This window comes from Pongo pygmaeus, chromosome 13 (assembly GCF_028885625.2).
Source record: "Pongo pygmaeus isolate AG05252 chromosome 13, NHGRI_mPonPyg2-v2.0_pri, whole genome shotgun sequence".
Lineage (NCBI taxonomy): Eukaryota > Metazoa > Chordata > Mammalia > Primates > Hominidae > Pongo > Pongo pygmaeus.
In genome coordinates, this window is record NC_072386.2 from 58,839,787 (window position 1) to 58,859,636 (window position 19,850).

The 19,850-nt window shown below is 42.3% G+C and overlaps 1 protein-coding gene across 13 annotated transcripts in view; it reads left to right on the top strand.

Annotated features, from left to right (window-relative positions):
- Window positions 1-19,850, top strand: part of TJP2 (tight junction protein 2) — a 160,442-nt gene that overhangs the window by 119,244 nt on the left and 21,348 nt on the right. For all 13 annotated transcript variants that reach the window (XM_063649582.1, XM_063649588.1, XM_054501546.2 and 10 more), the window contains 9 exons: window positions 863-987; window positions 2,759-2,861; window positions 5,412-6,009; window positions 10,951-11,054; window positions 11,665-11,818; window positions 13,405-13,513; window positions 13,621-13,754; window positions 14,851-14,917; window positions 15,742-15,892. In XM_063649582.1, coding sequence (XP_063505652.1) covers window positions 863-987; window positions 2,759-2,861; window positions 5,412-6,009; window positions 10,951-11,054; window positions 11,665-11,818; window positions 13,405-13,513; window positions 13,621-13,754; window positions 14,851-14,917; window positions 15,742-15,892 — 1,545 coding nt within the window. The remainder of the gene's footprint in view (window positions 1-862; window positions 988-2,758; window positions 2,862-5,411; window positions 6,010-10,950; window positions 11,055-11,664; window positions 11,819-13,404; window positions 13,514-13,620; window positions 13,755-14,850; window positions 14,918-15,741; window positions 15,893-19,850) is intronic.

Here is a 19,850-nt window from a genome sequence, read left to right on the forward strand (position 1 = left end):
GGTGATTCTCCCACCTCAGCCTCCCAAGTAGCTGGGACTACAGACGTGCACCACCATGATCAGCTAATTTTTTGTATTTCTAGTAAAGACAGGGTTTTGCCATGTTGTCCAGTCTGGTCTTGAGCTGCTGGACTCAAGCAATCTGCCTGCATTGGCCTCCCAAAGTGCTGGGATTATAGACATGAGCCATGAGCCTAGGCAGAAGGTTTTTTTTTTTTTTCTTTTTAAATATGTCAAAACATCATAATATACAGAAGAATTAAAAATATTTACAGTACAGGCCAGGCACAATGGCTCCGTGTTGTAATACCAGTGCTTTGGGAGGTTGGGGCAGGAGGCTCATTTGAGCCCAGAAATTTGAGGCTGCAGTGAGTAGTGATCACACCGCTGCACTCCAGCCCAGCAACAGATCAAAACTCTGTGTCTTAAAAAAAAAATACAATAAGGAAATCTGAAAATTAAAAAATACAGTTTTAGTACAGATTCAGTTTTTACTGAAGTTGTTACAGCTCAGGCCAGCAAGATGCAAAGAGGTACAACTGGTGCTTCAAACAGTACATCCCTATTTGGACTGAAGACATTGTTTCCTATCCCTGCCAGCTTCTAGTGATAACTCCAGTCTGCACTATCAATCTTTTCCAGCCTCCACAGGCTGTTTCTTTCAGATAAGGAATTTCCCTTTATAAACCTGTCAGCTGACTATGACTATGCTTTATTTTGTTTCTCATTTGTTTCTGTAAGCCCATCTGTTCCTGAACAGTCTCTGGTTATTGATTTGACCTTTATTTTATTGAGTGCTTGTAATAAATCCTGAAAGCCACTTATTGAAGGATTTTTAATATTTCTCCTCTCTGATGTACAGGATTCCAAAAGAGGATTTGGAATTGCAGTGTCCGGAGGCAGAGACAACCCCCACTTTGAAAATGGAGAAACGTCAATTGTCATTTCTGATGTGCTCCCGGGTGGGCCTGCTGATGGGCTGCTCCAGTGAGTGTCCTCCCTCGCCCCGCAGCCCCTACCAGCCCTACTGGTTGGCCCTAGACAGGGTATTTTGGTTGGTATCCACTTTATTAACAAAAAAAGAAAAAATAACAAACTTTTATATAATATTTGAAAAGTCTTCAAGCTGGAATGGAAACCATAACACACCATGTTTGAGTAATGCCCAAACCTTGGGAACACCCCAGCTTTGGAGCGAGGAGGGCAGTTGTTTCCATAAGAAGATAGTTCCAAACATCCCTCCTAGGTTTAGGAATCATTTCTGAACATGGGAGTTTTAAATTGGTCTGCTTCTCAACCCCAATGCTTAACCAACACTGTTTATGTTTGTTTTAATTTATATTCTTTTAAGAATTTAATGAGGAGACTTTGGTTTATTGATTATCTTATTTGTAAGAGTGAGGTGGAAGTTGGGACGATTTACTATAGGAAAACCACAAGTTTTCCAACTGCCAGCTTTCTGACCTGAAGAGGTAACACCATTTTATTTTAATTTTTAATATTTTTTTTTTTTTTTTTTGAGACAGAATCTTGCTCTGTCACCCAGTCTGGATTGCAGTGGTGCGATCTCAGCTCACTGCAACCATCACCTTCTGAGTTCAAGCAATTCTCTGCTGCCTCAGCCACCTGAGTAGCTGGGATTACAGGTGCCTGCCACCACACCCAGCTAATTTTTGTACTTTTAGGAGAGACGAGTTTTCGCCATGTTGGCCAGGCTGGTGTCAAACTCCTGACCTGAAGTGATCTGCCCACCTCGGCCTCCCAAAGTGCTGGGATTACAGGCATGAGCCACCGTACCCAGCTGGTAACACCATTTTAAATGATGCATGCCTGATTCCCACAGGATAACGTCTCAGTACGAAATCTAAAGTTAACTGTATGGCTGCATTGGCTAAATAGCTCAAAAGTTTAGGTTCTGTTGGTGTTTAAAGCCTTTGTGGACTAAGCACAGTGGCTCACGCCTACAGTCCTGCATTTTGGGAGGCTGAGGTGGCAGGAACGCTTGAGGTCAGGTGTTCAAGATCAGCCTGGGCAACATAGTGAGACCCTGTTGGGATGGCATGCACCTACTCGGGTCCCAGCTGAGAGAATCCTTTGAGCTCAGGAAGTTGAGATTGCAGTGAGCTATCATCAGTCACACTACTACAGTCCTTCCTGGGTGAGAGAGGGAAACTATGCCTCTTAAAAAATAAAATTATAATTAAAAAAGCCTCTATAGTTTTATCAAAGTTAGTAGTCTTTCATATGGAGAAATGCGAAATTTTAAAGTAATATTTGGGATGAACTGGAGCAATAGGATTCTGTGATCTCAAAATTTCTTTAAGAATCCGAGGCAAGCTCTTGGCCCTTTTCCTGCACAAAAGCACAAATGGATATATACCTACTTGGAGGGAGTGTTTTTAGACTTTTCTGAAGCCCACTGTGCACCTCAGGCAATAGGGGACTGATAGAGAAATTCCTTTTGGTGTCCAGACCTCACCATCATCAAGTACCTCCTAGGTGACCCTGTGGTTTGGGGAGATCAGGCCTCTCTTCCCAGATGATTTCCTTTTAGACACTCAGAATTGAGCTGTATGGCCCCCAGTTCCTTTCTTTGGAAGATCTCAGGCCAAGTTGACTGGGCCTTGGGCGCCACCAGACACTGAGCCCTTTAGAAAGTCTTTCAAGTCGATTTGCTGCTTCTATTTGTTCCTAAATAAATAATTTACAATGAATAGATGGGAGTTTTTCATGACCCATTTTTTTTTCTTGTTTACAGAGAAAATGACAGAGTGGTCATGGTCAATGGCACCCCCATGGAGGATGTGCTTCATTCGTTTGCAGTTCAGCAGCTCAGAAAAAGTGGGAAGGTCGCTGCTATTGTAAGTACTGGGTTTGCTTTCAGCTTGCCTCAATAGCATTTTGTTTTTTTGCCCAGAAGAAAATTACCCCTTGCTTTTAAGCATTTGACAGAATTACATAACCTAGGGACCGCTGTTCTTGGATCCTCAGTACTTTTGGAGGGGTGTGAAGATGTGTGTAAGTTACCCTTCCTACCTTTTTCCTTGTGTCTTCTCCTGAGGCCGGTGATTGTCTGATCTGAGTTAGTTTGCCTTAGGAACCAAGTTAGGCAATTATTCCCTAAGAGAATTAGCTAGATTCAGAATACTGGTAAAACAATATTAATTTAGAAAAAAACTTTCAGCACAAAAACTCACTTGTAAAGGCCCAAGCAAGGTATATTATATCTTCGTAGACTAAGAGTTTCATTAGAAGACTGTCTATAATCTTCATTCATCTATTCATTCATTCATTCACTGGCTGAGAATCAACTATGAGCTGGATGCCATTAGGCCCTGGGGCCAGTCTGTGTTGCAAGGTGTGTTCACTCCAGTGGGGCAGGTAGACACAGAAAGTGAGAATGGTAATAAAGTGTGCTTAGGGGCAATGCTAGTAGGGATATACCCACATATATGGTTGTGTGTGTGTGTGTGTGTGTGTGTATATATATATGTGTGTATATATATATATATTTTTTTTTTTTTTTTTTTGAGACAGAGTTTTGCTCTTGTTGCCCAGGCTGGAGTGCAGTGGCACGATCTTGGCTCACCACAACCTCCGCCTCCCGGGCTCAAGCGATTCTCCTGCCTCAGCCTCCCGAGTAGCTGGGATTACAGGCATGCGCCACCACACCCATCTAATTTTGTATTTTTAGTAGAGACGGGGTTTCACCATGTTGGTCAGGCTGGTCCCGAACTCCCAACTTCAGGTGATCCGCCAGCCTTGGCCTCCCAAAGTGCTGGGATTACAGGCGTGAGCCACCTCACCTGGCCACATATATGGTATTTAATGTTTTTCAACTTTATATTATGAAGATTTTCAAACAAAAAGGAAAGTTGAAAGATCAGTGTAATAAACATTTATCTTCTAAAATATTACGATTCTGCCATCTTTACTTGGTCTCTGTATGTATATAAACACTCATGTCTTTCTGGCCAACCATTCGAAGGAAAGTTACAGACATGGCAGTTCATTTCTACTTACTTCACATGCATTTCCTATGAATGAGGACATTCATCTATATAATACTATTATCCGATCTAAGAATAGTAATAATTTTACAGTATTATCTAAAATCCAGTCCATATCTCAAGATGTCTTTTTCATTTTTAGATATGGGATCTTGTTGTGTTTCCCAGGCTGATCTTGATCTCCTGGGTTCAAGCGATCCTTCTACCTCAGCCTCCCAAGGTGCTGGGATTACAGGTGTGAGCCACCATACGCAGCTCTCAAAATGTCTTTGATATATGTTTTCTTCCCTATCCAGGATCCAAAGTTCACTCATTGCATTTAATCATTATCTCTTTAGTTTCTTTTAATCTAGAAGGGTTCCTCTTTCCCCTTGCCCCTCTACCCCATCTCCCACTTTAAAAATGGCATTGGGCCAGGCTCAGTGGTTCATGCCAGCACTTTGGGAGATGGAGGCAGGCAGATTGCCTGAGGTCAGGAGTTCAAGACCAGCCTGGCCAACATGGTGAAACCCCATCTCTACTAAAAATGCAAAAATTAGCCAGGCATGGTGGTGTGCACCTGTAATCCCAGCCATCGGGAGGGTGAGGCACGAGAATCACTTGAACCTGGGAGGCGGAGGTTGCAGTGACCAGAGTACACAGTCCAGCCTGGGCAACAGAGCGAGACTTTGTCTTAATAATAAATAAATAAGGCATTGACTTTTCTTCCTTAAAATTTTAAAAATTTATGCATAATGCATAGTTATAGGGTATGTATGATTAATACATTAATATGATTTGTAAAATTCAGACGAGATCAGGCGTGTTCAGGATGGTATGGCTGTAGACATGATTTGTAAAATTCAAATCAGTGTATTTGGAATATCCATCACCTTAAATAATTGTCTTTTCTTTATGGTAGAAACGTTCAGATTATTCTCTTCCAGTTATTTTGGAATGTACAGTAGATTCCTGTAAGCTGTAGTCACTCTACCGATCTAACATTAGGTCTTATTTCTTCTATCAAACCATATATTTGTACCCATCAATCAACTTCTCTTCATCCCCCTTTGTCCCCTAGGCAGCTATGTATAGAATGTCACACTTTCTGGATTTTTGTTTGAGTTTTATAACTTAGTGATTTGGGCCTCTGAGACTTTTCAAACTTCAGTAGAAGCAGATTTTGGAGGTACTATTTTATTATTACCTTAATTCAAGGCACTGTACTCAGAGCTTCACCATCATTGTCTCATTCTAACCCTGTAAGATTTTTATTTTCCGTTTCCCGATGAGGAACCTGAACCTTAGTGAGTCGGCGGGGATACAGTTTTCCTGAAACCAGAACCAGGGCTCTTAACCACTGCCTTCTCCACGTTCAGTTGTGATTGTCCTGCGTCGACACTGAGTTTGTTTTGACAACAGGTGGTCAAGAGGCCCCGGAAGGTCCAGGTGGCCCCGCTTCAGGCCAGCCCTTCCCTGGATCAGGATGACCAGGCTTTTGAGGTGATGGACGAGTTTGATGGCAGAAGTTTCCGGAGTGGGTACAGCGAGAGGAGCCATGGGGGGCGCAGCCGCAGCTGGGAGGACAGCCCGGAAAGGGGGCGTCCCCACCAGCGGGCCCGGAGCCGGGAGCGGGACCTCAGCCAGGACCGGATCCGCGGCCGGAGCCTGGAGCGAGGCCTGGACCAAGACCATGCGCGCACCCGAGACCGCAGCCGTGGCCGGAGCCTGGAGCGGGGCCTGGACCACGACTTTGGGCCATCCCGGGACCGGGACCGCGACCGCAGCCGCGGCCAGAGCATTGACCAGGACTACGAGCGGGCCTATCACCAGGCCTACGACCCAGACTACGAGCGGGCCTACAGCCCGGAGTACAGGCGCGGGGCCCGCCACGACGCCCGCTCTTGGGGGCCCCGAAGCCGCAGCCGCGAGCACCCGCACTCACGCAGCCCCAGCCCCGAGCCGAGGGGGCGGCCGGGGCCCATCGGGGTCCTCCTGACGAAAAGCAGAGCGAACGAAGGTAGGCATGCTTGATGTAGGAAGAAAAGCACTGTTGTGATATGAATAACTAACTTTTTTTCCTTCTTTCTTTTGTCCCAAAAGAGTTGCTTTGTCATCCAGGCTGGAGGGCAGTGGCCTGATCTCGGCTCACTGCAACCTCCACCTCCCGGGTTCAAGCGATTCTCCTGCCTCAGCCTCCTGAGTAGCTGGGTGTACAGGCACCCGCCACCACGCCCAGCTAATTTTGTATTTTTAGTGGAGACAGGTTTCAACATGTTGGCCAGGCTGGACTTGAACTCCCAACTTCAGGTGATCCGTCCACCTCGGTCTCTCACAGTGCTGGGATTACAGGCATGAGCCACCGCGCCTGGCCAGGAATAGCTACCTTTTTTTTTTTTTTTTTTTGAGACGGAGTCTTGAGTCCTGCTCTGTCGCCTAGGCTGGAGTGCAGTGGCGTAATCTGGGCTCACTGCAACCTCCGCCTCCCAGGTTCAAGTAGTTCTCCTGCCTCAGCCTCCCTAGTAGCTGGGATTACAGGCACACACCACCACGCCTGGCTGATTTTTTTTTATTTTTAGTAGAGACAGGGTTTCACCGTGTTGGCCAGGCTGGTCTTGAACTCTTGACCTCAGGTGATATGCCCACCTCAGCCTCCCAAAGTGCTGGGATTATAGGCATGAGCCACTGCACCCGGCCAGCTGTTTTTTTTTTTTTTTTTTTTTTTTTTTGAGAAAAAAGTCTCACTGAGACTCCAGCTGTCACCCTGGCTGGAGAGTGCAGTGGCATGATCTCGGCTCACTGCAACCTCTGCCTCCTGGGTTCAAGTGATTCTCCTGCCTCAGCCTCCCAAGTAGGTGGGATTATAGGTGCCTGCCACCACGCCCGGCTAATTTTTGTATTTTCAGTAGAGACAGGGTTTTGCCAGGTTGGCCAGGCTGGTCTCAAACTCCTGACCTCAGGTGATCTGCCCGCCTTGGCCTCCCAAAGTGCTGGGATTACAGGTGTGAGCCACTGCGTCTGGCTGAGCTATCTCTTAATTGCACTTAACCAGCATTGTACCCAGCACTGACCTAAATGCCTAACACCAATTAGTTCGTTTAATCCTCAGAACTACCTCATGAGGGAGGACTCTTGTATCTCCATTTTATAGACAAGGAAACTGAGGCACAAAAGGTTCATTGACATACACAAAGTTGTGTCATCAGTGGAAGAGCCAGGCTCCAGAATTTTGGCTTTAAACTAGGAAACCAGTGGTTCTCAAAGCAGTGCATCACCTGGGCACCTGTTAGAAATGCAGACTCTCAGGCCCAGCCCAGTCCCACTGGATCAGAAACCATGGGGTGGGGCCGGGTGCAGTGGCTCACACCTGTAATCCCAGCACTATAGGAGGCCGAGGTGGGCAGATCATTTGAGGTCAGGAGTTGGAGACCAGCCTGGCCAACATGATGAAACCCCATCTCTACTAAAAATGCAAAAATTAGCTGGGCATGGTGGTGGGTGCCTGTAATCCCCACTTCTCCGGAGGCTGAGGCAGGAGAATAGCTTGAACCCCGAGGGGCGGAGGTTGCAGTGAGCAGAGATCAAGTCACTGCACTCCAGCCTGGGTGACAGAGCGAGACTAGGTCTTGAAAAAAAAAAAAAAAAAAGAAACCATGGGGTGGGCCCTCAGAGTCTCTGTGTTAATAAGCTCTCCTAGTGGTGCTGCATCTCAAGTGGAAAACCACAGAGGAGGACAGCACTCCGCCTAATCATTGTTGAGTTTCTGCTCTATGCAAGGGGCTATGTTGAATATTCTTTTACATAGTCCTCACGAGAACCCTGTGTGTTAGGAGGCTTTGTTTCTGTTTTACAAGTGAGGAATACCACGACAGAGAGGGTTTTTATTTATTTATTTTTGATATGATGTCTCACTCTGTCACCCAGGCTGGAGTGCAGTGGCATGATCTTGGCTCACTGCAACCTCTGCCTCCTGGGCTCAAGCAGTCCTCCCACCTCAGCTTCCCTGACCCACAGTAGCTAGCTGGGATTACAGGTGTGTGCTGCCACGCCTGGCTATTTTTTTTTTTTTTTTTTTTTTTGGTATACACGGGGTTTCACCATGTTGCCCAATCTGGGATCCACGTGCCTTGGTTGGGATTACAAAGTGCTGAGATTACAGATATGAGCCACTGTGCCAAGCCATACAGAGGAGTTTATAGGGGACATTGATAGGTGAGGATTCTGAAACTCAGACTGGGGAAGTGACTTGCCCGTGTCTGGAAGCCAGTAAGTAAAGGTGGAGCTGGAACTCAACTCCATCCTCTGGAAATAGGTGATTGGAAACAAGTAGGTAAGTGAACAGGGCTTTTGAGCCTAGTGTTGAGATACGCCTAACACTATATCTTGTCTTCTGACTTACGATTTTCCTTGTAGCATGTAACGTCTTTAATTTCCTTTTGTTCTCTTAATTGTTCTCATTTTAAGAGGAAAAAAGTTAAAGAGCACCTGAGAATGCAAAGGAAAAGACTTGCGTTTTAGGTTTGGGATTTGCATTTTGATAGCCTATCAGATGAGAGGGTTTGTTTTCTTTAGTTTTTTGTGAAGAGTTGAATTATGTAACTAAGTGCCTATTGAAATAACTGAAGAATAATGCAAAGATGTGAATAGTGAGATACCTGGAGTCCAGTCCATGAAAATAAATGGGAACGTTGAGATTGCAATATCTCCCTGAGGAGTGTGCATCTTAGGAAGTGTAAGGATTTCACAGTGTTATTTATTTATTTATTTATTTTTTTGAGACAGAGTCTCACTCTGTTGCCCAGGCTGGAGTGTAATGGTGCGACCTCGGCTCACTGTAACCTCCATCTCCCGGGTTCAAGTGATTTTCCTGCCTCAGCCTCCTGAGTAGCTGGGACTACAGGCGCCCGCCATCATGCCCAGCTAATTTTTGCACTTTTAGTAGAGATGGGGTTTCACTATGTGGGCCAGACTGGTCTCAAACCCCTGACCTCAGGTGATCTGCCTGCCTCAGCCTCCCAAAGTGTTAGGATTACAGGTGTGAGCCACTGCACCTGGCCAGTTCCACTTTGTAAAAGAAAAATTTTTGCTACCTTTTGTTAAGATTGCATAATAATTTGGCTATCATTGGCTAGGGTTGTGTAAGAATTAATCTTTAAAGAAATTCCACAGTAGGTAAGACCTACATTTGATTAAGAAAAAATATGATCCAGCTATTACATTTCACGGCACCAGTTGTCTTTCTTAGAAGCTGGTCAACTGATTTTTGTATCTTCATTTGTGAAATGCCCACATACACACCAGTAGATCTATTTGCAAAATTATAATGAGTGCATTTTTTAAGAGGATTGAGGAATTGTTGAAAAATGCCAGAGAGACGTTATCACTCAAGCTTGTCTCACTCAGCCTTCTGTTCTGGGCTGTGAGGCTGTTTGACCACTAGGGGGTCGCCATCCATGGAAGTAGCTTTGCCCTTCCCTTTTTCCATTCTTGACTGTCAGCTTCCTAAAGGACTAGGGCATGGGCCACAACGCTTCTAATCTTTGTGGTAAGATCTGGCTGACAAGTTTACTGTAAATCATTTAAAACTTATTTTAAAATTGACTTCATACCTTTCCTGAAGTGTAGAAAGTTACTTAGTTTTGTAATTATAAGATTTTTAGTTTGAACAATAATAAAAAATTTTGTGCCTGTTTTAAAACCTGCTCTGTTGTGGTAGTTTCCTAAAATGTGAAAATTTATTCTTAAAATAATGTATTTTTACAAGTTTATTAAGTAAAACCAGAGTAGTCTAAGTAGCATTGAAAGTATTTAAAAATATGCATACTTAGTAATTACAATGTTTTTGCTTTTGATAGCAATTCAGAGTCCATAAACTCCCAAAGCTATGCTGGTTTTAGTTAAATGCTTTATTAATTACTTTGCCTGACTTCTTTACGCCTTTTCTTCACCCACTGAATTCCTTTCAATGCCAAGCTTCATATAATCTAAAATGCTAGATTTTTTGCAGTGCCTTCCTGTAGAGAGCCTCATTGTCAGCAGAACATGCGTATTAAGGTGTGCTGAATTGTTTTTTTTTCTCCCCAACATTTTATTTGAAAAGTGTTTAATTTGGCCAGGCGCGGTGGCTCACACTTGTAATCCCAGCACTTTGGGAGGCCGAGGCGGGTGGATCACCTGAGGTCAGGAGTTAGAGACTAGCCTTGCCTACATGGTGAAACCCTGTCTCTACTAAAATACAAAAATTAGCTGGGCTTGGTGGTGGGCACCTGTAATCCCAGCTACTTGGGAGGCTGAGGCAGGAGAATCACTTGAACCTGGGAGGTGGAGGTTGCAGTGAGCTGAGATCATGCCCCTGCACTCCAGCCTGGGTGACAAAGCAAGATTCTGTCTCAAAAAAAGAAAAAGAAAAATGTTAATTTTATAGCAAATACACATGTAACCTTCATCTAGTTTTACCAATTGTTAACATTTTGCCACACTTACTTTTGTTTTCCTCCTCCTCCTTTTTTTTTTTTCTTTCCTTCTACTCCATCACCCTTCCTGTTACCTCTCTCAGTGGGTTTTTTGGTACTATTTAAGAAAGTTGCAGGCAACTCACCATTACCCATAAATATTTCAGAGGTATCTTCCAAGGATAAGAACATTCGCCTACATCAGTCACCGTAATACCATTATAACACTTAAGAAAGTTAACATTAATATCCCTTTCATATATTATAGTTCATTTTCAAATTGCTCCAAATGATGTAACTCATTCTGCTCCCACCCTAGAACAGTTTCTCTACCTTTTTTGTTTTTTATGGCATTGACTTTTTTGAAGAGTTCAGGCCAGTCATCTTACAGAATTTCCCATATACAAAATTAAGTTTTTAATACATATTTTAAAATAGTCCTATAAACCAGACTAAGTTTTTTGAACAAATTGATGACATACGTGTATGTTTATGTGTTTGTCTCCTAGAGTATGGTCTCCGGCTTGGGAGTCAGATCTTCATAAAGGAAATGACCCAAACGGGTCTGGCAACTAAAGATGGCAACCTTCACGAAGGAGACATAATTCTCAAGGTGGGTAGATGAGGGCAGAGAACGGTAGTGTGCATATTGCTGTTCATAGCCTGCATGACCACATGCAGCACCAACACAGTGAGACTTAGATCCAATGAGAGTCAGTGGTAAGACAGAGGTGGCAAGAGCAGCATGAGATGATTTTTATCAGAAAAACTGGACATCGAGGGTTGTAACAGTTTAATGTCAGTTTAGAAAACAAAAACAAAAAACTCCATGAATATTGTCTTCTTTCCTGTTTAAAGTTTAGATCCCTATTCCCTAAACTAAGGAAAGATGAGAAGGAAAGTTGGTGGTATATGAATGCTGAATATTTAATAGGTCTTGTAAACCTCTCCAGTCAGGAAACACGTTCCAGTAGTAAACCAAACCGTTGTCTTGAGCTTGGAAGTTAAATAAATTAGCAGAGTAACTTACCACCTGTATTTGGGATCCAGCATGCAGGATTATATTTAATTTAAAGGACAATTCATTTTTATTGAGTCATCCTAAAGCCAATATCTGTTTGAATATCTGAGCAAAGCCTTTACATTTTTAGAAGGGGAAAATATGAATTTTCTACTGTGAATAATTTTATTGCATTTAACGTTACCATTCTTTATAAACACAGATCAATGGGACTGTAACTGAGAACATGTCTTTAACGGATGCTCGAAAATTGATAGAAAAGTCAAGAGGAAAACTACAGCTAGTGGTGTTGAGAGACAGCCAGCAAACCCTCATCAACATCCCATCGTTAAATGACAGTGACTCAGAAATAGAAGGTAAAGGAAGAGGAGGCTGTGAGCTTAGCTGGAAGTAAGGAAGGCCGTTGCTTCCCCATTCTTCTATTTAGTGTAGCTATCCAGCTGGAAGTTAAATTTCTAAGGAAAGACCCCTTGAAACCTTAATCCCCAAAGGTCACTGGTTGGTTGTTATTTGCTTATTAAAGTGCCTATTGAAATTCGGTTCCCAATATAAAATTCTGGTGCACTTGCAAACTCTCAGAGAACTATTCATTAGGCAATTGAAAGCAAAAGTTGTCAGTAAGAAAATGTGTGTTTGAGTGGTTCGAAGAACTAACCATATCATTTATATATTTGCTAATTGCTTATTGTTTGTTTTTTGAGACAGAGTCTCCCTCTGTTGCCCAAGCTGGAGTGCAGTGGTACAATCTTGGCTCACTCTGCCTTCCAGGTTCAAGTGATCCTTCTGCCTCAGCCTCCTGAGTAGCTGGGATTACAGATGCCTGCCACCACACCTGGCTAATTTTTGTATTTTTAGTAGAGACGGGGTTTCGCCATGTTGGCCAGGCTGGTCTCGAACTCCTGACCTCGTGATCTGCCCGTCTTGTCCTCCCAAAGTGCTGGGATTACAGGCGTGAGCCACCAGGCCCAGCCTTAATTGCTCATTCTTTAAAAGTGGCTATTAATATTTCTAATAGAGAAGACAATTTGGAGGATAGCTAAAACAAGTAGATGCTCAAAAAGAATCAAAATGGCTAATATTGTGGCATTCATTAGTTAGCAGTCTGCATCACCTCTTCCCTTTTAAAGAGCTATATTCATTATTTGAATATGATTATACATAGGATAACATTTTAACATTGTAAAAATTGCCAGTAAAAATAGTTAATCACAGTATATCCTACTGAACCATCTACTGTTGCTTTTATGCAGAGAAGTTTAGAAAATATTAAGTTACCAAGTTGTAAAGCAGACTTTTGTTGATTTTTTTTTTTTTTTTTAAGGAATTGCTTTATAAAACCTTAAAACTAATTGAGTTTCCAGTGTATCAGAAGTTGTTGATGACTGTTATGGGTGCAGTGCAGGAAAATAAAAGGAGCATGAGAAATAATGCCAGCATGTTAGGGGGTTTGCAGTTTATTTCCTTGCTACTCAGTATGTGGTCCTCATCCCCCCAACCTCTGACCCCAATAGCATCTGCATAATCAGGGAACTGGATAGAATTGCAGAATCTCAGTCTCCCCTCAACTGCCCCACAACAACTGCATCCTAACAAGATTTGTATGCACCTTAAAGTTTGAGAAGCACTGGGCTGCTTGGGAAGAATTAGTGTATACATCTATGATCCAATAATAGAATTTTGACTCTTCTGTAGCAGCTTTGATGGAAAATGAGACAAAAGAGAAATACACAATTCTAAATTTGCCTTCCCCTTTATTAATTAATGCCTTTCCCTTAAAACGAGCAAGTTTTTCTCCAGGGGAGGACTATTAGACTAATAGCACATTTCCTGCCTACCTCGCTTCCATTTTCATGTTTCCTACCCAGAGAATAGTGCAATTTCTCTGGGTAGGAGAATATTTTAAGTATTTTATTTAAAAGTCTTTTCTTATTTTTGAAACTAGATATCTCAGAAATAGAGTCAAACCGATCATTTTCTCCAGAGGAGAGACGTCAGCAGTATTCTGATTATGATTATCATTCTTCAAGTGAGAAGCTGAAGGAAAGGCCAAGGTAAGGTGACATGCATTTTCTCTTGTACATGTCATTGTGAATGTGCACACGTATGTGTTTATGAAACTGTTATCTGTTGAGACATTAACATATGACATGTGCTTCAGTTCCAGGGAGGACACGCCAAGCAGATTGTCCAGGATGGGTGCGACGCCCACTCCCTTTAAGTCCACAGGGGATATTGCAGGCACAGTTGTCCCAGAGACCAACAAGGAATCCAGATACCAAGAGGACCCCCCAGGTGAGCCTTTTAAAACCACTCAGTTTCAACAGTTGTATTCAGAAGTGTGTGCTCGCACAGCCGTAAGAAAGAGTGAAATCATGTCCTTTGCAGCCACGTGGATGCACCTGGAGGCCATTATCCTAAGCTAATTAACATGGGAACAGAAAACCACATAGCACATGTTCTCACTTTTAAGTGGGACTAAACACTGGGTACAAATGGACGTAAAGGTGGCAATAACAGAAACTGGGGACTAGTAGGTGGGAAACTACTGAAGGAGGAGATGGAAAGGGTTGAAAAACTATTAGGTACCATGCTCACACCTTGGTGACAGGATCAGTTGTACCCCAAACCTCAGCATCATGCAGTATACGCATGTAACAGACCTGCATGTGCACCCACTGAACCTAAAATAAAAGTTGAAATTATACACATATGTGTAAATACATATATATGTATACTTATATGTATGTGTGTATATATGTATGCATATATACGTATATATGTGTATACAGATATGTATGTACATGTATATGTGTATGTATAAATAAGTGTGTACTTAATTCCAGAGGGTGGCTGAAAGGGAAGAAGGAAATAAAAAATTATGTATGGAAGAGGTCCTCCTTTCTCTCTCTCTTTTGACGTTGACAAAATATAAAATAATAGCCTTGTCTAAATGCCATTAGAATTGGTCACACTTTGTCATATTTGATGAGTTGAGGTCATTGTTTTCTCCCATCCTCGATCCTGACCTCTTCCCCCAACCCTTCCCCACCACCCTACAATCATCATCGTAATTTTATATTCATAAATATTTAAGGGGAAACAGTATCATTATTATATGTTTTTTAAGTTATTAAAAATTCGATGTTCTTGTACACGTGATCGTACACCTTGCATTTTAGAGGTTCATTTTTTAATCTCTTGTATTTTGAGAAACCATTGGCACCTGCTAACGCTTCAGAGTTAAACTGCACCTTAGAGACTTCTTTTTGTTTGTGATGACATATATGTGGCATAGACTTAATTTTTTTGTGGATTTTGTGATTTTTCTATTTAGAAACGCACTCTTGTTAGTCCAGATTGATAACAATAGATGTTTTTTAACCTACAGCTCCTCAACCAAAAGCAGCCCCGAGAACTTTTCTTCGTCCTAGTCCTGAAGATGAAGCAATATATGGGTATGTATGTATTTCCATCTCTCTTTGTTTTCCCTTCTTCCTTACAGCTCTGTCTCTGTAACTGAAATCCAGAAGAGTGGTGGTTTTTGCCTAGATGGTGATTTTGTACACTATCAGCCACCTTTAAACAACCCCCATTGGTAGTGCTTATGAGAAAGAGGAATTATTTGTAGGAACAGAAAAATGTGGAAGTGGGTGAACTTTGTGATGTTAATGTTGTCTGTTTGCCTACCTATCTAGCTACCTTTCCAGAGTGTTACCCTGAGTATCTGCGTTTGTCAGATAAATTCACTCCCAAATAGGTGAAGTATTGCTAAACTATGGTGCCCCGTGGTGACTGCACTGATGTGATGGTCCCAGTGTCAGTCCATGTGGGGGAGGGAGGAGGAGTGCTGCTGCGCTCTTCACTTGATAATCAGAACCCCTAGTTCAGCAGGGATCAAGGGCAGCAGCCTCCTGGATTAGGATTCTGCTTCTTTGTACCCAGACTGTGTCTTTATTTGACAAGAATGCAGTGCAAGCAGGCCTTCCTTTGGAAGAATTTTAGCCCTAACTCTGCCCTTTATTTGCTTTCTCATCTTGAAAGAGTTGCTGTAAAGATTCTATATGTCTTCACCAGTAACAGGGACCTACTGATACTCATCTCATGGTCCCAAGAAAGATAAAATTGTAGGATATATGAGATAGATGAGAAAAATGAGAGGGCTTTGTAAACTATAAATCACTCTGTAGCTAGAAGAAATTAAATCTCTCATTTGCTAATGTTGTTCTCCCCTTAAAAAAATATCTCCCATCTTTCCTTTCTGAAACGGAACCTATTGCAGCCCTAATACCAAAATGGTAAGGTTCAAGAAGGGAGACAGCGTGGGCCTCCGGTTGGCTGGTGGCAATGATGTCGGGATATTTGTTGCTGGCATTCAAGAAGGGACCTCGGCGGAGCAGGAGGGCCTTCAAGAAGGAGACCAGATTCTGAAGGTAAGAACAGCCCAGCTCTGTTTCTAGAAGTTACTTGTAAGGAGTGCGCTTTTCTGGGTGTTCTTTCTGTAACGGAAGACAAAGTGGTTCAGCTGGTGAAATAGAGCAGCTGCGAGTTTGTTGATGCCCAGCATTGAAGTCTCTGTATTCCTGAAATGGGTCCTGTCTTCTCAGTCTTGGAACCCAGAACTCATCCGTGTATCCGTGAGAACTGATCGTGTTTCTACCCTTGCCAAGATTTTATTAGTCTGATTAATGTGAAAATATTGAGACTCTAAGTAAGCACTTACAGGAAAGATTTTTCAAAAAGATCTTTCTGATTTTTGCTTTTTTCACTGTGTTCCCCCTGCCTGCCATCTTTCTTAAGGCAGTGTCCTGTAATTGAACAAAGGTGAGTGTTGGCATCAGACTGGGTGATTGGAATTTTGTCCCAGCCTCTCATTAGTTCTGTGACCCTGGTTCACCCTGAGACTCACATTTCTGTATCTGTTTAATGGGGATGAGAATACCTGCCTCGCAGGGACCGTGGGAAGATTAGACCAGGTAATACTTATAAGGCACCTAGCAGAGTTCCCTGGCACAGAATAGGAAGGTCAGTGTCCATTCTTTTTTCTTATTGGAAGATAACAAATAGCTGCTGCTCAATGTTATTTACATCTAAAATTGTCCAGGAAAGGGAATTCCTGGTTAATCAAATATTGATACTTTTAAAATTACTATGTGTTTGTATAATCTGTTAAGGAATTAAAAAATAACTTGACATTTGTGTGTGTGTGTGTGTGTAGCATTCTTTGTTGACTTCGGAATAAATTTCAAGAACACCGTATATCTTCTTACAATAAAAATATAGAGTACTAGGGAACTGTTTTTTTTTTTGACAGTCTCGCTTTGTCACCCAGGCTGGAGTGCAGTGGTGCTATCTCAGATCACCGCAACCTCCGCCTCCTGGGTTCAAGCAATTCTTAGTCCTCAGCCTCCCCAGTAGCTGGGATTACAGGTGAACTCTTAATTTTTGTCTTTTTAGTAGAAACAGGGTTTCACTATGTTGCTCAGGCTGGTCTCGAGCTCCTGAACTCAAGCAATCCACCCGCCTTGACCTCCCAAAGTGCTGGGATTACAGGCGTGAGCCACTGCGCCCAGCTGGGAACTGTCTTCATTGGAATTTCTTTCTGCTTCTGCAAACTTGCAGTTCATATATGTGAGTTTTTTTTTTCTTGTTAATGTTAGTAAAAAATCCATATATAGTAAACTAAGGGGTCTGGTAGGGGCTTCTAGGCTCCAAGGAGAGGGGAGAAAAAAGTTCTAGAATTCTCAAGGAAGCAGGCAGCAAAGTACAAAAGCAGGTGGCCCCCTTTCTGCTTGGCCCCATTGCAGTAGTTCAGATTTCATTTCTGGAGCAGATGAAGGGCAAACCTTGATCAGGAGCTTTGCAAAAGCTTTCCAGTGAAATTCTAGACCCTCCTTGGCCCTGGTCAGGATCTAGAAGACTATGTACCTGCACGAACCTCATGTTGCTGTATGATCCTAGGAAATACCACTGACCAAATGTTACTGATGAAAACCCATCTGAGTGCCAGCTGATACCAGTTTACTCTTTGCATATATGCTAATGAAGGAAAAAGGTATTTTTTCTAACTATTGTGAGGCCATAGGATGATAGCTAGAAATGTGGAGCTTTTGCTCATTAAGGTTCAATGATAAAATATTTTCGTACATTGAGGGGCTGGGAGATTTTCTAAATTTCCATGAAGAAAACTAGTGAATTCACCTAGAGGCTTGGCAGTCAGATCTCTCTGTAAGTTGTCGTTAGATGGGGAGAGTCGCTTTGGTAGATAAAAAGTCATGGTATCCGCATTTATACTTAAGGTGTTTTGTTTCTTGTTATCACCCTGGCAACATGGAAGGAACTCTGGGAACTGGCTTCTTTTGCAGTCATCCCATATGGAGGTCAGGCAATAGGTGGTCCTCATTTCTTGGGTGCGAATAAATTTTCTGTTGACTACAAAAGAAGCTTTCAGTTCTGGAAAGGGGTGGAAAAGATTGAGTTTGCCTACGAGGGCGGAGAAGCTGCTGCACAATACTAAGCTGTGGCTGATACAGGATCCTCTTCAGGCTCACAGCAGACACTGCTAGACCCTGTAGACTACTAAATAGCTAATCAAAGAGGATATTTATTGGAAAGGACTGTTCAGTGTAACCTTCAAGTAGAAAAGTGCTGCCCTAGCCTTTTTTCACTTTAATTTGTTTCAATGCTCCTTTTCATGGCCAAATTGAATATATAAAGTGAGCCTTATACACATGCTAATCACTTTCTTCTGTTGTGGGGTTTTTAAGTGTGGCTCTTTGTTTTGCAAAGGTGACAGACAGCCTGATGTGTGGAATGAAGACGTGAGCCGGATATGTATATTCCTTATCGATAATGGGGATATATGTGCTTTTGCTTATTCCTGCTTGGCTTAACTACGTCTTTGCTTGTTATTTATCTGATACAGTTGTCATTTCTCTTTCAGAAACTTTTATGGGATGGAAAAGAGAAAAAAGACTTCTAAGTTTGGTTATTAACCATGTAGATTTTTAAAATGTAACTACCGTGTGTGCTTTAATTTTGACCATTATAGTTTTTGGCTATCGAAGACTGTGATCGAGACTGATCTGAGGTTAATCTCTTGTGGCCAGAGAGATGGACTGAAGGACTCCCAAGGTCCTCCCACGGCCTTGTGGCCCTGTCTATTTAAGTAAACAAATATAAGCATATATAGTACATGTGAAAATATACATATGGCTATATGGAGATACAGATGTAGATAAACAAATGGCACAAGAAAGGGTACCAAAATGGGATGATCCCTAATTGGGGGACAGAAGGGTACAAATGACAGTACCTTAAATACTAAACACTGTTTCAAAGGAAAAAATAACTCAATTGCTTTAGCACATCACTTTATTTTAAAAGCACCAAATTAGTTTTAGTCTAATGCCGACTTTCACTTAATCATAAATTTTGGCCTTAATTAAGGCCCACCCAACTAAGGATAAGTTTCTTCTTTAATAAAGCATTACCCCTGTGATTAAAAGGATTCTGTAATTGTCAATGACTGAAGAAAATATTTCACAGGAATTTTTTATCTTTATTTCTATAAAATATTATTAACATATCAGGTACTTTAATATGGTTTTTGCATTTTACTTATTTATAATTCTGTTTTAAAATAGGCTTAAAGATATAGAACTATGGGCCAGGTGTGGTGGCTCACGCATGTAATCCCAGCACTTTGGGAGGCCTAGGTGGGCGGATCACCTGAGGTCAAGAGTTCGAGACCAGCCTGGCCAACATGGTGAAACCTTGTCTCTACTAAAAATACAAAAAAAAAAAAAAATTAGCTGGGTGTGGTGGCGCATGCCTGTACTTCCAGCTACTTGGGGAGGCTGAGGCAGAAGAATTGCTTGAACCCAGGAGGCGGAGGTTGCAGTGAGCCAAGATTGCGCCATTGCACTCCGGCCTGGGCGACAGAGGGAGACTACATCTCAAAAAAAAAAAAAAAAAAAGATACAGCACTATGATTTCAAAATGTCTTGTTCTTTGTGCTACATTTCAGTTTTCCTTGCTTTGTAACTATAAGGCTGGTGCTCTTTAATTTGATTTTATAAACACATGTTAAACACTTTTAGGTGATAGAAGCTATAGGAGAAGGGTAGAATTGGTCAGAGTCTTTATTTGCACACTTTTATTTGAACCAGTTTAAAATTAGTGTGAATGCTGGGCCAGCATGCTCAATTGTCAAAGACCCCAACACTCCCCATTGCGTTATAGTTATCTGTTTCATGCTTGTGTATTACCTTCTTGGCCACCTCTGTGAGAGACTCACAGAAGGGAGATGGATAGAAACAACCACAAGAAATTCTAATCTGATCTGGTGACAGATCCTTGCTTCAATGGCTTATCTCTAAGGTACGGTTG